The sequence below is a fragment of the Somniosus microcephalus genome, chromosome 13 (genome assembly GCF_052327205.1).
Source record: "Somniosus microcephalus isolate GS21.2 chromosome 13, FLI_Smic_1.0, whole genome shotgun sequence".
Classification (NCBI taxonomy): Eukaryota; Metazoa; Chordata; class Chondrichthyes; order Squaliformes; family Somniosidae; genus Somniosus; species Somniosus microcephalus.
This window is the reverse complement of record NC_140999.1, coordinates 40,507,123-40,524,153: the sequence shown is the minus strand read 5'-3', so window position 1 is coordinate 40,524,153 and position 17,031 is coordinate 40,507,123. Positions and strand designations below refer to the sequence as shown.

General features: G+C 43.6%; 2 protein-coding genes across 5 annotated transcripts in view; one reads left to right on the top strand and one right to left on the bottom strand.

The window, feature by feature from the left end:
• lonp1 (lon peptidase 1, mitochondrial) overlaps nt 1-1,807 on the top strand; it is a 31,975-nt gene extending 30,168 nt beyond the window's left edge. For 3 of the 4 annotated variants that reach the window (XM_086004803.1, XM_086004801.1, XM_086004800.1), the window contains 2 exons: nt 756-920; nt 1,402-1,807. In XM_086004803.1, the coding sequence (XP_085860929.1) occupies nt 756-920; nt 1,402-1,551 (315 nt within the window). In that variant the 3' untranslated portion in view covers nt 1,552-1,807. Of the gene's footprint in view, nt 1-755; nt 921-1,401 lie in introns of those variants that run through there. The other variant, XM_086004802.1, reaches the window with a different exon arrangement.
• Nucleotides 1,808-6,612: 4,805 nt separating this feature from the next.
• rpl36 (ribosomal protein L36) lies at nt 6,613-16,250 on the bottom strand. Its single transcript, XM_086004804.1, has 4 exons — nt 16,170-16,250; nt 13,698-13,792; nt 7,585-7,719; nt 6,613-6,742 (listed from the first exon to the last, which is right to left on the bottom strand). Exons 2-4 carry the CDS (start codon nt 13,788-13,790, stop codon nt 6,653-6,655), a joined length of 318 nt encoding a protein of 105 aa, XP_085860930.1. The 5' UTR covers nt 13,791-13,792; nt 16,170-16,250; the 3' UTR covers nt 6,613-6,652.
• Nucleotides 16,251-17,031: the final 781 nt, after the last annotated feature.

Sequence of the window (17,031 nt, the reverse complement as noted above, 5' to 3'; positions counted from 1 at the left end):
ATATTGCATTAACGGTCATAGAAACCAACGCTGCAGAAATGTCCATCTTTTTTGCTCCTTTGTGACTGAGCTGGTTTAGCTCAAGCCAAGTCGGTGACCCGAGTCTGGTTACGGATATCTTCACAATTCTTTTCTCCTGGTATTTATATTTAGCAGGTTACCAATACTTAACTTTTTGGAAGCGCATTCATCCAAATTGTCACGTAAATGTTTTAAAGGCAGGAACCTACCTGTCTGTCCTGTGTTTTGTTTTCCTCTGTCCTTTTAGTGTAAGTTTAAAATAGCTGGTCAGAGACTGTTTTGGGGGGGGGGGGGGGGGGGAATATTGTACAGAATCCCCTCCTTGCCAGCAACGTGAAGTTGGTCTCCACTAATGTGAATATTAGAGACTGTATGTGGGGGTGGGGGGGGGAACAATAAATACGTATTACAGGTGGTGTAGGGAGGAGAAGATTGAAGACATTGACCCTGTTAACTGGGTACATACACAGATTGTACTGCTCATATTAATGGTAAGTGATCCAGGATAATTCATTTTGATCCATGTAAAAATAAAAAGTACTTGTCTTTATCCCTGAAATGCATGGACAAAATACATAATTTATGATGTAAACATCTGTGTGCATTACCCCACAGTCAATCACTGTATACTGTATTGCAGATGAGGAGTGAGTTTAATGAATGCAGTAACTCTACGAGTCACTAGGAGACTGTTCAAACATTATTTCTGATTACTGAATGGTTTGTTTCTCTAGGGTGCCACGCCTAAGGACGGTCCAAGTGCAGGCTGTACAATTGTAACTGCATTGCTTTCTCTGGCGATGGATCGACCTGTAAGGCAAAATTTAGCCATGACTGGCGAGGTGTCACTTACTGGAAAAATCCTGCCTGTTGGTGGAATTAAGGAGAAGACCATTGCTGTAAGTTGCTGTGAAGGTTCTGAAAGAGCAAGACTAGGATTAATAAAACTGATGCAACTGAAAAAAACAGAAGCCTTTTTTTATGAGCTCTTCCTTTTAAAATTGGGGCTGGCAGTAACATACTTGCAGTAAAGAATAGAAAAATACCAAAGTATGAAAGTGTTTGAATTATCCAATTCTTAGTGCATTTTAACACCCTTAAACTAGGAATTTCCCTTAACTGTAGTTAGCTTAGACTCTTTTCATAATCGGTGTTTTACACGATAGGAAACCCACTTCAGTTTTTGTTTCTCACTCTTTAAGATGGTGAATCTGATGAACCACTTTATGCCCTCTGACATCTTGATGGCATTTTCTTGATGTATATCAGTGTCCGCAAACTGAAAGCTTAACATTAATTGTCATGACTTTTTCTTTAAAACAAGGATTCCACTTCAGAAGAGATTTAAATACAACTAAATTTTTTTTTTTTTTTAATAAGGCAAAGCGAGCTGGTGTTGACTGCATCATTTTACCAATGGAAAACAAAAAGGACTTTTTCGATCTACCAAAGTTTATTACAGAGGGTCTGGAGGCGCATTTTGTTGAACACTACCGGGATGCGTATGATACAGTATTTCCAAATAAATGAGATTGAGCAGTGTACAGATAATAGAACTGATCACAAGACATTTCTGGGAAGTGCTTTTTGAATCGGAACCGGATGCTATGCACCAGTCCCTGATCAGCCATCTCAATGCTGCAGTCGTCATGCCAGCAAAGCAAATCGAGCATGTATGATTAATATATTTGGCCATTTTACTGAAGTAGTATTGTAACCAATCCTGACACCATACTGTCATTGTCAATTTTGATATGAGATGATTTAAATAAACTTTCTAGAATTACTTCATTATCTATTGAAATCATAGAAATTGAGGGTAATTGTCATCGGTGGAGTTAATTGGATAAATCAGCTGTCTAGTGTGGTAATCATATCAACCAGGAAGGCTCCAAATTATATTTTGGGTCTGTGCTAAGTTAGCTGGGGCAAGTTTGGGCACACTTGCCCTCAGCACAACTGGACTATTGAAAGGGAATTGATATCCAGGTTCCTGATTCCTATCCACTGACCTGTGCCAGTGGTGACTGATAACTTCCAGTCAAACTGCCTGCTGATATTCACTGGCCATTTAAGAGTGTGTCTGGCCTGTGGCCCATACCCCACCAGCATGACTCTGCGCATTTAGGAGGACAAGTAAAATGGTTTACAGTATTTTACTTTCCACTTGGACAGATGCCTGCAATTGAGGGTTCTCCAGCAACAGTCGCAAAAACAAGGTTTCCACCGAAGTTGCAGCAGTCACTCAGAATCTCCAGGGAAATTCCCAGTGTCTGAATTAGGGCATGGGAACAAGTGTGTAAGATGTCTGACACTTTTCAGTAGCATGCCTTTCCATTAATTATTTAGTTTGCTTGGACAACTAGCTGCAGTTTGTGACGCTTCATCCTTCAGGTGGGTACAAATTTCCCAGTATGTTTCATACACTGCCTAGTACTTCTAGGCAGAGAGGAGTTGCCTCCCTGGTGCCAGGGTCAAGGATATCACTGAGCAGCTGCAGAATATTGAGGGAGAGGGAGGATGAACAGCCAGAGGCCGTGGTCCATGTCGGTACCAACGACAAAGGTAAAAAGAGGGATGAGGTCCTGCAGGCAGATTTTGGGGAGCTAGGAAAGAGATTAAAAAGTAGGACCTCAAAAGGTAGTGATCTCCCGGTGCCACGAACTAGTGAGTATATAAATAGCAGGATAGAGCAGATGAATGTGTGGCTGGAGTGATGGTGCAGGAGGGAGGGCTTCAGATACCTGGGACATTGGGACCAGTTCTAGGGGAGGTGGGACCTGTATAGGCCGTACGGGTTGCACCTCAACAGAGCCGGAACTGGGGAGGGTTTAAACTAATTTTGGCAAGGAGGTGGGCACCAGGATGTAGCATTAGAAAGGAGAAACAAAGTGTACAAAAGGATTGGGAGAGACAGATAGCACTAGAGTAAGAAATAGTGATGGGGTCAGACTAAATACAAGACGCTCTTAAGATTTCTGTGCGTGCTAAATAAGGTTGGTGAGCTGCAGGTGCAAATAGCCACATGGGAATGTGATGTGGTGATAACTGAGACCTGGCTCAATAAAAGGCAGGATTGGGTTTTAAATATTCCTGGATATAAGGTGTTCAGGGAAGGAAAGAAAGGAGGTGGGGTGGCAGTATTGGTTAAGGAGAATGTTACTGTTGGAGAGAGATGATGTCGTAAAGGGGTCAAGGACAGAATATATATTGCTAGAGTTAAGAAATAATCGAGGTGCCATTGCACTACTAGGTGTATTCTATAGGCCACCAACTAGTGGGAACGATAGAGGAGCAAATTTGCAGAGAAATTAGAGAGTTGCAAGAACGATATAGTGATAATGGGGGACTTCAATTATCCTAATATAGACTGGGATAGTAATAGTGTAAAGGGCAGAGAGGGGGAAGAATTTCTGAAGTGTGTTCAGGAGAACTTTCTTGATCAGTATGTTTCTGGCCCAATGAGGAAGGAGGCTTTGCTGGATCTGGGGAATGAGGTAGGTCAAGTGGAGCAAGTGTCGGTAGGTGAACATTTGGGGAACAGTGATCATAGTATAAGATTTAGAGTAGCTATGGAAAAGGACAGAGCAATCTAGAGTTAAAAAAAACTGAATTGGAGGAAGGCAAATTTCAGTGGGTTGAGAATGGATCTGGCCTGGGTAAATTAGAATCAAAGATTGGCAGGCAAAACTAATCGAACAATGGGCGGCCTTTAAAGAGATGGTTTGGGTACAGTCCCACGAGGGGGGAAAGGTAGGTCAACTAAAGCCAGAGCTCCCTGGCTGACGAGATGGAGAGTAAGATGAAGCAGAAAAAGAGCACGTCTGCCTGATGTCAGGTTGAGAATACAAGTGAGAATCAAGCTGAATATAGAAAGTTCAGAGGGGAAGTGAAAAAGAAAGGCAAAGAGAGAGTATGAGAATAGATTGGCACTAACAAAGGAGTTCAAGTCTTCTATAGGCATATAAATAGTAAACGGGTAGTAAAAGGATGGGTAAGGCTGATTAGGGACCAAAAAGGAGACCTACGCATGGAGGCAGAGGGCATAGCTAAGGTACTAAATGAGTACTTTGCATTGGTCTTCAAGGAAGAAGATGCTGCCAAAGTCAGTGAAAGAGGAGGTAGTGGAAATACTGGATGAGATAAAAATTGATAGGTACTAGAAAGGCTGTATGTACTTAGTTGATAAGTCACCAAGACCAGATGGGATGCATCCTAGGAAAGTTAAGGAGGAAATCAGAGGTACTGGCCATAATATTCAATCATCCTCAGATATGGGGGTGGTGCCAGAGGACTGGAGAATTGCAAATGTTACACCAGTGTTCAAAAAAGGGTGCAAGGATAAACCCAGCAACTACAGGCCAGTCAGTTTAACCTCTAGTGGGGAAGCTTTTAGAAATGATAATCAGGGACAAAGTTAACAGTCACTTGGACAAGTGTGGATTAATTAAAGAGAGCCAGCACTGATTTGTTAAATGCAAATAGCGTTTAACTAACTTGATTGAGTTTTGTGATGAAGTAACAGAGGGTTGACGTGGTGTACATGGACTTCCAAAAGGCATTTGATAAAGTGCCACATAATAGGCTTGCCAGCAAACTTGAAGTGATAGGAAACAGTAGTGATCGGTTGTTTTTTTAGACTGGAGGAAAGTATACAGTGGTGTTTCTGGGGGCTCTGTTACTAGGGTCACTGCTTTTCTTTATATATTAGTGATTTGGACTTGGGTGTACAAGGTACAATTTCAAAATTTGCAGATGACGCAAAACTTGGAAGTATAGTGAAGAGTGATAGGCTTCAGGGCAGATGAAATTTAATGCAGAAAAGTGCGAAGTGATACATTTTGGTAGGAAGAACGAGGAAATATAAACTAAAGGGTACAATCCTAAAGGGGGCATATGTGCACAAATCGTTGAAGGTGGTAGGGCAGGTTGAGAAAGCGGTTAAAGCATACAGGATCCTGGGCTATATAAACAGAAGCAGGGAGTACAAAAGCAAGGAAGTTATGATGAACCTTTAGAAAACACTGGTTCAACCTCAACAGGGGTAGTGTCCAATTCTGGGCACCACACTTTAGGAAGGATGTGAGGCCCTGGAGAGGGTACAGAAAAGATTTACAAAAATGATTCCAGGGATGAGGGACTTCAGTTATGGGGCTAGACTAGAGAAGCTGGGGTTGTTCTCCTTGGAGCAGAGAGGGTGGAGAGATTTGCTAGGTGTTCAAAATCATGGGTTTAGACAGAGTAGAGAAACTGTTCCATTGGTGGAAGGGTCAAGAACCAGAGGGGACAGATTTAAGGTGATTGGCGAAAGAACCAAAGGCAACATGAGGAAAAACTGAGTGGTTAGGATCTGGAATGCACTGCCTGAAAGGGTGGTGGAGGCGGACTCAATTGTGGCTTTCAAAAGGGAATTGGATAAGTACCTACAGGGAAAGGGCAGGGGAGTGAGACTAGCTGAAGTGCTCTTGCAGAGAGCCAGCATAGGCTCGATGGGCTGAATGGCCTCCTGTGCTGTAACCATTTTATGATTCCACTAATGTAATTGCAGGTCCAATCTTGACAGTTTTCCCATACAGCCAACTTCTGTTTGTCATCACAATAGGCATATGCTTCCCTTCTAAGGGGTGGTGGTAAATATCAATTGGTAAAATTATTGCAGTTGAAGGCCAAGATTATGTTCTGTAATACTGCTACACCTCTGGTAGGGAACTGGAAGCTTCCATTTAAACATGGGGGGAAAAAAACTCATAGCTAGTTCCTAGGAAGGTTGAGGTCAATTTTCTGTTTAGTCCTATTCATCTGTGTGCGGTTCAAAGTGCAGGAAACTTTGTGCTATCCGGGACCGAGCTGTTACCGTCCCATCAAAACTGCCGAACAAACCAGCGCTAATGTTGAAACATATGGAGATTTTGAGCTCCGTATCTGGCAACAAACCCTGTTGCTTAGCAACAGCTTCTAAACAGTCGGCCGTACCTTGCAAGCGTCTCTAGCTTAGCAACAGCTTCAGTGAGACCTTGCAGAGCCTGTCTGGTGGGGGGAAAAAAAACTAACAAAACGGCTCCTGATTTTTACCGGTGGCTTGAGCATTCCGGACAGTTAACCTCCGGATAAACCAAAGTTTCCTGTACGTTGTGCTTCCCACTATTGACAATAAGTAAAATGGTAAATTTTTTCTGTTGTGGGGCTCTTCGCCTATGTTAATAGCAAACCAGTGGTGTTGCTGAAAATTACCCATCATTAAGAATTTCTAGAATTGAGGTTAAATTCATCTGTTGGCAGCATGCAGTTTTGCTCCACTGCAGCCAGTTGCCTTCCAACTTAAAAACAGTCGGACATTTGCCTGAAGTTCTGGGGAGATGGGGGAAATAAAGGAGGTGCTAATGTGCATTAGTTGCATCAACTCCATTAGTTGTATTTATTCCTTTCCCAGTTGTTGTGCAGATTAAGCAGAGATTTTGATTAAAACATGTTTGACAAAGGCATAGATTGGCTTGCAGAAAGCTTTAAAGTCAAAATACCAGCAACTTAAAGTATATGATTCCACGAAAAAGTTCTATAAACTGAAAATTAAGTCCAAGTAAACACAGAAGGTAACTCTGAAATAACTTTAATGGTAGCAAATTTGTACAGATTAATCTTTCTTTGCAGCTGCCTTTCTCATTGCTGCCAGCACATTGCTGAGTTCTTCTCTCTTCCTCTTGGCACGGATGTGGGTACCAACCTGAAGAGAAGGAAGGTTAGTGTTTAGCTACATACAGTAGATGGAGAAATTAATTTAGGTGCTGGTTTATAAGGCATGAAATTTAAAACTGCTTCTCAACTAGTGCACTACAGCTACACTCTGATCAATGTAATTCTGAACCTAAATTTCAAGTACTGAAAACATTCCAACTTGCATCCACCCAGATCATATAAAACTACTGCACCCTTCAAAACTAATCTCCCTAAAAGATACCCAGCCTGTGCTGTTTTCTCATGCCGAGTTAAGGTACAGTTCCACAAGCACCATCCACTTCTGTACCTCACCGAACTGTCCATTCTTCACATGCAAGCTGGGACAGTGGAGCAGGCAGCTAATCAACTGGGGCCACAACAACTAACCCTACTTGCAACTCACAGGACACCTCCTTTCTGAAGTACTTCCCCACTTTGTTGAGTACTTTCCTGCTTTGTTTTAAGAGTATACGGAGGATGTGTCACATAACAAAACTATTCCCCAAATCTCATTTATTTCTCTGTTCTGAACCGGCAATCTAAGCAATGTCATCTAACATTGACATGCCTGTTATGGATTGTTTGACCACCTTCAAATATAGAAAATCATTGTAACTTGAGTATATTTTGTGCCATTTTACAGCTGCTAACTTCAGTGGAGGGTGAGTAATAGTAAAGGCAAGCAGCAGCAACTAAGGATTAAACTAGCACTACCAATAGGTACAAATGCCACTTTCTAAAAACCTTTACAAAGATCTATACAACCTACAGCAAAGATTTAGATTTTTGTGCATAAGGCCTGAACACATTATATGCAACACATATTTGCCACTGCAAGTTGTTACTTACTCTCTTTTTGATGAATTTGAGTGCACGCTTGTCTTTAGAGACCTTCAGCAATTCCATTGCACGCCTTTCATAGGGGGCAAAACCACATACCTCACGGATCAGATCTCTGACAAACTTGGTGTGCTTGGTCAGGCGCTGACAAAATAAAGATAACCAAAGCAAGAATTAAAAGGAGAACTCAGGATTTCAATATCTCCCAATAACTTAATGTTCAGTTCTAATCCCAATTGTCCACTAAAAACACTGGTAACAAGAGTGGAAGAAATGCCTGCTGACTCTGCAGGTAAACAGTACCAGAGTACTTACCCATGATCTAATCTGAGACTGAACTTAACCACAAAATAGAAGGCATAAACCTGTAGTTTTAGACTACTTTATCCTCAAATAATCAAATCCCTTCATCAGTGCAGAGAGCAACACCACTGTCTGTGCCAACAAACTAACTGACGTGAAGTTTGCCAGAGGAGGAATGTGTCAATGCATAGAAATCTAGTGCACTTAGCTTTAAGGAAACTCAACCAGGAGCTTGAGTGTTCAAATCAAAAGGCATTGGCATCTAATCTTCCCTCACTACATTGATGAATTTAGCACCACCTGAGGGGAGAGAAAGAAAACAGAACCTCTTCCCCTAAACCCAAAGTCAATATGAATAAATATAGATTACAGAATTTAAGTTTTACTGAACCCTGCTGCCATTTACCTAATGCAGCTTTAAAGGGAACTATGTGCTATCATTTAAAATAAAACTTACAATTTCAGGTCTCTGGCTAAACTCGGCAGTTATTTCAGGGCAATTTTATATTTTACATAGATTCCAAGAATGCTGTGCTCAGACTTGACAGGTGAGCAGCACTCCCAAATGGAGGGTCAATAAAAAAAGCTTTTTTTCCTTCACCGTTGATTTGCTCAAGACACACAAGTCCCAGATATTGTGGACTGCCTCCTTTATGTTGCAGCATGCCAGTAGCAGGGACAAACCTTTGTGACAGAAACACAGAAGATAGGAGCAGGAGTAGGCCATTCGGCCCCCCGAGCCTGCTCCGCCATTCAATGCAATCATGGCTGATCATCCAAATTCAATACCCGGTCCCTGCTTTCTCCCCATACCCCTTGATCCCTTTAGCCTTAAAATATCCAACTCCTTGAATATAGTTAATCAACTGGCCTCAACTGCTTTCTGTGGTAAAGAATTCCACAAGTTCACCACTCTCTGGGTGAAGAAATTCCTCCTCATTTCTGTCTTAAATGGCTTACCCCTTATCCTTAGACTGTGACCCCTGGTTCTGGACTCCCCGACCATCGGGAACATCCTTCTTGCATCTAGTCTGTCCAGTCCTGTCAGAATTTTGTAAGTTTCAATGAGATCACCTCTCATTCTTCTAAACTCCAGCGAGTACAAGTCCAATCGACCCTATCTCTCCTCATACGTCATCCTGCCATCACAGGTATCAGCCTGGTGAATCTTCATTGAACTCCTTCCAGGGCAAGAACATCCTTCCTCAGACAAGGCGACCAAAACTGCACACAATACTCAAGATGTGGTCTCACCAAGGCCCTGTACAACTGCAGCAAGACATCCTTGTTCCTGTACTCAAACCCTCTCGCTACAAAGGCCAACATACCATTTGCCGCCTTAACCGCCTGCTGCACCTGCATGCTTACGTTCAGCGACTAGTGCACAAGGACACCCAGGTCTCGTTGCACTTCCCCGTCTCCCAATCTATTGCCATTTAGATAATAATCTGCCTTCCTGTTTTTGCCACCAAAGTGGATAACCTCACATTTATCCACATTATAGTGCATCTGCCATGTTTCTGCCCAATCACCTAACATGTCCAAATCATCCTGGAGTTTCTCGACATCCTCCTCACAGCACACACGCCCACCCAGCTTTGTGTCATCTGCAAATTTGGAGATATTACATCTAGTTCCCTTGTCCAGATCATTTATATATATTTTGTGAATAGCTGGGGTCCAAGCACCGATCCCTGCGGTACCCCACTAGTCACTGCCTGCCATTTGGAAAAAGACCCGTTTATTCCAACTCTTTGCTTTCTGTCTGCCAACCAGTTTTCTATCCAAGTCAATACCTTGCCCCCAATCCCATGTGCCTTAACTTTACACGCTAATCTCCTATGCGGGACCTTATCGAAGGCCTTCTGAAAGTCCAGATACACCACATCCACTGGTTCTCCCTTATCTATTTTACCAGTTACATCCTCAAAAAATTCCAGTAGATTAGTCAAGCACGATTTACCTTTTGTGAATCCTGCGATTGGATGCATACTGGAGCGCTCACGATGCTCGGGACATCGTGAATAGCACGTTTACGGAGTTGGACACACCGCAGGTAGAGGTTGGACAGGAAGAAACGGAACGGGTGACCAACAGGCAGAGTACTAGGCGCAGACAGGTAGTGCAGGGGTCCCCTGTGGCCATCCCCCACAGATATACCACTTTGAGTACTGTTGGGAGGGATGGCTTATCAGAGGAAGGCAGCAGCAGCCAACTTCCTGGCACCAGGGGTGGCTCTGCTGCACAGAATGGGAGGAAAAAGAGTGGTAGAGCTATAGTAATAGGGGATTCAATTGTAAGGGGAATAGATAGGCGTTTCTGCAGCCGCAAACGAGACTCCAGGATGGTGTGTTGCCTCCCTGGTGCAAGGGTCAAGGATGTCTCCGAGCGGCTGCAGAACATCTTGGAAGGGGAGGGTGAACAGCCAGTTGTCATGGTGCATATAGGCACCAACGATATAGGTAAAAAGCAGGACGAGGTCCTAAAAGCAGAATATAGGGAGTTAGGAGGTAAATTAAAAAACAGGACCTCAAAAGGTAGTAATCTCAGGATTGCTACCAGTGCCACGTGCTAGTCAGAGTAGAAATAGAAGGATACTTCAGATGAATGCGTGGCTAGAGGAATGGTGCCAGGGGGAGGGATTCAAGTTCCTGGGACATTGGAACCGGTTCTGGGGGAGGTGGGACCAGTTCAAACCGGACGGTCTGCACCTGGGCAGGGCTGGAACCGATGTCCAAGGGGGAGTGTTTGCTAGTGCTGTGGGGGAGGGTTTAAACTAAAATGGAAGGGGGTTGGGAACCTGAGCAGGGAGACAGAGGAAAGGGAAACAAGGATAAAAGCAAAAGATAGGAAGGAGAAAAACAAAAGTGGCAGTCAGAGAAATCAACGGTTTAAATCAAACGTGGCCACAGTAAATAATAATTCTAATAGGTCTAAGAGCGTTAAAAAAACAAGCCTGAAGGCTTTGTGTCTTAATGCGAGGAGCATTTGTAATAAGGTGGATGAATTGGCTGCACAAATAGAGGTAAACGAATATGATTTGGTTGGGATTACGGAAATGTGGCTCAAGGACGGCCAAGACTGGGAATTCAACATCCAGGGGTATTCGATATTCAGGAAAGATAGGCAAAAAGGAAAGGGAGGAGGGGTAGCATTACTGGTTAAAGAAGGGATTAACACAATTGTAATGAAGGATATTCGCTCTGATGAGGTGGAATATGTATGGGTAGAATTGAGAAATACTAAGGGGGAAAAAAACATTAGTGGGAGTGGTATATAGACCTCCAAACAGTAAGGCGGAGGTTGGGGATAGCATTAAAAGGGCAATTAAAGAAGCGTGCAATAAGGGCACAGCAGTCATAATGGGTGACTTTAATCTACATATAGATTGGGCTAACCAAATTAGTAACAATACTGTGGAGGAGGAATTCCTGGAGTGTTTACGGGATGGTTTCCTGGACCAATATGTCGAGGAACCAACCAGAGATCAGGCCATCTTAGACTGGGTATTATGTAACGAGAAAGGATTAATTAGCAATCTTGTTGTACGAGGCCCCTTGGATCGGAGTAATCATAATATGATCGAATTCTTCATTAAGATGGAGAATGAAGTAGTTGACTCAGAAACTAGGGTCCTCAATTTAAATAAAGGAAACTACGATGGTCTGAGGAGCGAGTTGGGTAGGATTGATTGGGGAATGGCACTCAAAGGGTTGCCGGTGGATAGGCAATGGCAAACATTCAAAGACCGAATGGATGAACTACAGAAGTTGTTCATCCCAGTTTGGCATAAAAATAAAACAAAAAAGGTGACTCAACCGTGGCTAACAAGGGAAATTAGGGATAGCATAAGATCCAAGGAGAGGACATATAAATTGGCCAGAAAAAGCAATAATCCTGAGGATTGGGAGCAGTTTAGGATTCAAAGGAGGACAAAGGGATTAATTAAGAAAGGGAAAATAGAATATGAGAGTAAGCTTGCAGGGAACATAAAAACTGACTAAAAGCTTTTATAGATATGTAAAGAGAAAAAGATTGGTGAAGTCAAGCGTAGATCCCTTGCAGTCAGAATCGGGGGAATTTATAATGGGGAGCAAAGAAATGGCAGATCAACTAAATACATATTTTGGTTCTGTCTTCACAAAGGAGGACACAAATAACCTCCCAGAAATACCGCGGAACATAGGGTCTGATGAAAGGGTGGAACTGAAAGAAATCAGTATTTGTAGGGAAATGGTGTTAGGAAAATTGATGGGACTGAAGGCCGATAAATCCCCAGGGCCTGATAATCTACATCCCAGGGTACTTAAGGAAGTGGCCCTAGAAATAGTAGATGCATTGCTGGTCATCTTCCAGAACTCAATAGACTCTGGAACAGTACCCATGGATTGGAGGGTAGCTAATGTTACCCCACTATTCAAAAAAGGTGGCAGAGAAAAAGCGGGGAATTATAGACTGGTAAGCCTGACATCGGTAGTGGGGAAAATGCAAGAGTCCATTATAAAAGATGTAATAGCAGAGCACTTGGAAAGCAGTGACAGGATCGGACAAAGTCAACATGGATTTACAACATGCTTGACTAATCTACTGGAATTTTTTGAGGATGTAACTGGTGAAATAGATAAGGGAGAACCAGTGGATGTGGTGTATTTGGACTTTCAGAAGGCTTTCGATAAGGTCCCGCATAAGAGGTTAGCGGGCAAAATTAAGGCACATGGGATTGGGGGCAAGCTATTGACTTGGATAGAGAACTGGTTGGCGGACAGAAAGCAAAGAGTTGGAATAAACGGGTCGTTTTCCGAGTGGCAGGCAGTGACTAGTGGGGTACCGCAAGGATCGGTCCTAGGACCCCAGCTGTTCACAATATATAAGCATGCAGGTGCAGCAGGCGGTTAAGAAGGCAAATGGTATGTTGGCCTTTGTAGCGAGAGGGTTCGAGTACAAGAACAAGGATGTCTTGCTGCAGTTGTACAGGGCCTTGGTGAGACCGCACCTTGAGTATTGTGTGCAGTTTTGGTCACCTTACCTGAGGAAGGACGTTCTTGCCATGGAGGGAGTGCAGCGAAGATTCACCAGGCCGATACCTGGGATGGCAGGAATGACGTATGAGGAGAGATTGTGTCGATTGGGCTTATACTCACTGGAGTTTAGAAGATTGAGATGGGATCTCATCGAAACCTATAAAATTCTGTCAGGTCTGGACAGACTGGATGCAGAAAGGATGTTTCTGATGGCCGAGGAGTCCAGAACCAGGGGTCATAGTCTAAGGATAAGGGGTAAGCCATTTAGGACTGAAATGAGGAGGAATTTCTTCACCCAGAGAGTGGTGAACCTGTGGAATTCTCTGCCACAGAGGGCGGTGGAGGCCAGTTCATTAAATATATTCAAGAAAGAGTTGGATATATTTCTTGAGGCTAAAGGGATCAAGGGATATGGGGAGAAGGCAGGGACAGGGTACTGAATTTGGATGATCAGCCATGATCTCATTGAATGGCGGGGCAGGCTCGAAGGGCCTACTCCTGCTCCTATCTTCTATGTTGACTTTGTCCAATCCTGTCACTGTTTTCCAAGTGCTCTGCTATTACATCTAGTGATTTTCATAGTGACTGTACAATGTCTTTACAATAATATATTCATTTAATTTCTCAACCACCTTCTTGGAATCACAATTCCAAAAGCTAGACAGCACAGCAACGTTACAAAAATTAGAATATGGATCCTGGGGCTTGAAAAAATCACTTTTAGGATTTCATTAGTAATTTTGCCAAAAGGCTTTTAAATGAATGCATCCAGCTACTTTAACTAGACATTTTACTCACCCCTCTTCTGCGGCACTGCCTTGGGCTGGTCTCATTCTTGGTGACGGGGTGACCTTTGCGAAGGCCAACTGCCATAGGATACCGGATTGCCATTTCTACACAGTAAAGACAGGGGAACGAACATTTAGCAGTTGACACATTAGAATTTACATATAGTTAACTCTCAATGTTGTTTTGTTCATAGTCAGTGACAGATGGGCTCAGTGGTGGCAGACTCGAGAGTCAGAAGGTTGTGGGTTCAAGCCCCACTCCACAACTTGAACACACCTTGTAGGCTGACACTTCAGTGCAGTGCTACATTGATAGATGTGCAGTCTATTAAATTAAATGTTAAACTGCCCGTTCAGGTGAACATTAAAGTTCCCAAGAGTGGGGAGCTCTCCTACATACTGACCACCATTCATCCCTCAACCAAAACATGCGCTATATATAGGACCTTGTGCACAAACTGGCTGCTGCAAGTGGCTTTCACTTCAAAAGTAGTTCATTGGGGCATGCTGGGGATGTGAAATGTGCTTTTTAAACTGCAAGTTTGTTCTGTTTGATTTTCCAACTAGTTCCCCAATACTGAAGCACAGACATAATTTAGGAACAAACTCCTTTTCACACTGAATTCCATTCCCCATTAGAAATTGGAGCCACTTTTCTATAGTTTGTACTGCTGACTGCCAAAGCATACATCCTGCTCAGCCACTAATGCTATCAAGGAAATATGTAGTTGGCTCTACATGTGAGACAGGTTAGAGACCCACAGTGGGTCTCCCCAAGTCCGCCAGTTCAAAGCTTCCAAAAATGGCCACTAAGTGTGCCGCATCAGATCAGTACATCTGTGGCCCCACATCACTACCAGAATCAAAAATAGAAAATACTGAACATTCAGCAGATCAGGAAGCATCTGTGCAGAAGGGAAGGTAGTGTTAACGTTTCAGATCTTATGACCCTTCATCAAAAGCACAATCGCTGGACATTGCAGATGTCACTCACTACTGCACAGGCCAAAATTACATTAAGTTTGTGATGTGGGGGCAATCTGAACTACAACTTGTATTTATATAACACCTTTAACATAGTAAACTGTCCCATAGTGCTTCACAGGAGTGTTATAAGACAAAAAAATTGACACCGAGCTATGCAAGTAGAAATTTGGGCTGATGACCAAAAGCTTGGTCAAAGAGGTAGCTTTTAAGGAGTGTCTTAAAGGAGGAAAGAGGGGTAGAAAGATTTAGGGCCGAGACAGCTGAAGGCATGGAAACCAACGGTTGAGCGACTATAATCAGGGATGCTCAGGAGGGCAGAATTAGAGGAGCACAAATATTGCAGGGTGGGGCAGGGGAAGTGGGGTTGAGGGGCTGTAGGAGATTAGAGATAGGCAATGCCATGGAGGGATTTGAAAACAAGGATGAGAACAGATATGAGCACCCCCATCTGTACACACATACACAGGAGAACACCACACTTGGGTCACTCTCCTACAACCTAACTTGGGACCTTAAGCACCCTAAATATATTTATTCACTGCCCCGCACAGCAGATCAAACCTGAAGCAGATCAAACCTGAAGACAGAACTTGCATGTATCTACAGTAATAACAACTTCCACGACCTCAGGACAACCAAAGCATTTTACAGCCAATAGAGTACTTTTGAAGTGTAGTCACTGTTGTAAAGTAGGAAACGCATCATCCAACTTGCACTTCGCAAGATCCCACAAACAACAATGTGATTTTTTTTTTTTTTTTAAAGTGATGTTGGTTGAGGAATGAATATTGGCCAGGACACTGGGGAAAACTCTTCTTCAAAATAGTGCCATAGGATCTCCTGCAACAGTGCAGCACTCCCTCAGCACTGCACTGAAGTGTCAGCCTAGATTTTGTGTTCTATTCTCTTAAGTAGGGCTTGAACTCTCAACCTCCCGACTCCTATGCGAGCGTGTTACCACTGAACCAGACCTGCCGCGCTGATTAAATATTTTTTTACCTCCCCTCCCAGAGGTTCAGCTGATCAGGGCTGTCGGGCGAGGGCAGAATGGGACTCGGCAGCGATGCGTGCCTGCCGTCACTGTCCAGACTTGCATATGCAAACTCGGGAGAAGTTCCAGGAGCGCCCTGCAATGGCACCGGCACCCAGGAGAGCGCGCCAAATCCTTCAGAAGAGAACTTAATTCATCAACTGAAATATTACAAATCCCGGGGTCAACGTACAGCACCAGAAAGGGGAGTGAGCGGCCCGGGATTTGGGTTTATTCACCAAGCGGAGAAGGTTCTCGCTACTCTACTTAAAGGCCTCGGTAAGGACTTTTCTCTCATTCCGCAAGTAACGACTGAAATGCGACACTACGGCATGAAATAATCAGTCCAGCTAACACCCATAACGTTAATCTTTCCATTCCTGCCCAATAAGAGTTACCCAACCCCAGGATGGTTCAAATAACAAACCGATTTCAACTTAATCAACCCAACACTCATCTTTTTACCTCCTTCTAGGTTATGGCGTCGGCACCGGAAGGACTGCACCAACGCGGAATGCTGGGATATCAGTGCTTGCACCCAGTGCCCTCCGGTAACCACGTGACTCGGCTAAGGCTGTAAATGGCAGTCGTGACGCCATCTTGGCTTGTGGAGATTGAAGGCTTTTGTCAAATTCACCTTATTTTACAGGAACATTCACTTTCTATATGCCCTATTTGGGAAAAAAAGGTCTTCGTTTCAGTGGGTTGTAAACTAAACTTTTACACTGACTATTGAACATCTGTTCGTTTTTGAAAGTATACAACAACAACTTGTATTTATATAGCGCCTTTAACGTAGTAAAACGTTACAAGGCGCTGCACAGGAGTATTTTAAGACAAAAAAATTGACACCAAGCCACATAAGGATAAATTAGGGCAGGTGACCAAAAACTTGGTCAAAGAGGTAGGTTTTAAAGAGCGTCTTAAAGGAGGAAAGAGAGGTGGCGAGGCGGAGAGGTTTAGGCAGGGAATCTCAGAGCTTAGGGCCTAGGCAACAGAAGGCACGGCCACCAATGGTTCAGCGATTATAATCAGGGACGCTCAAGAGGGCAGAATTAGAGGAGCACAGATATCTCGGGGGCAGGGGGGCTTGTGGGCTGAAGGAGATTACAGAGATAGGGACGGATTTGAAAACAAGGATGAGAATTTTGAATTCGAGGCGTTGCTTAACCGGGAGCCAGTGTAGGTCAGTGAGCACAGGGGTGATGGGCGAACGGGACTTGGTGCGAGTTAGGACACGGGCAGCCGAGCTTTGGATAACCTCAAGTTTACGTAGGGTGGAATGTGTCAAGTCTAGAGGTAACAAAGGCATGGATGAGGATTTCAG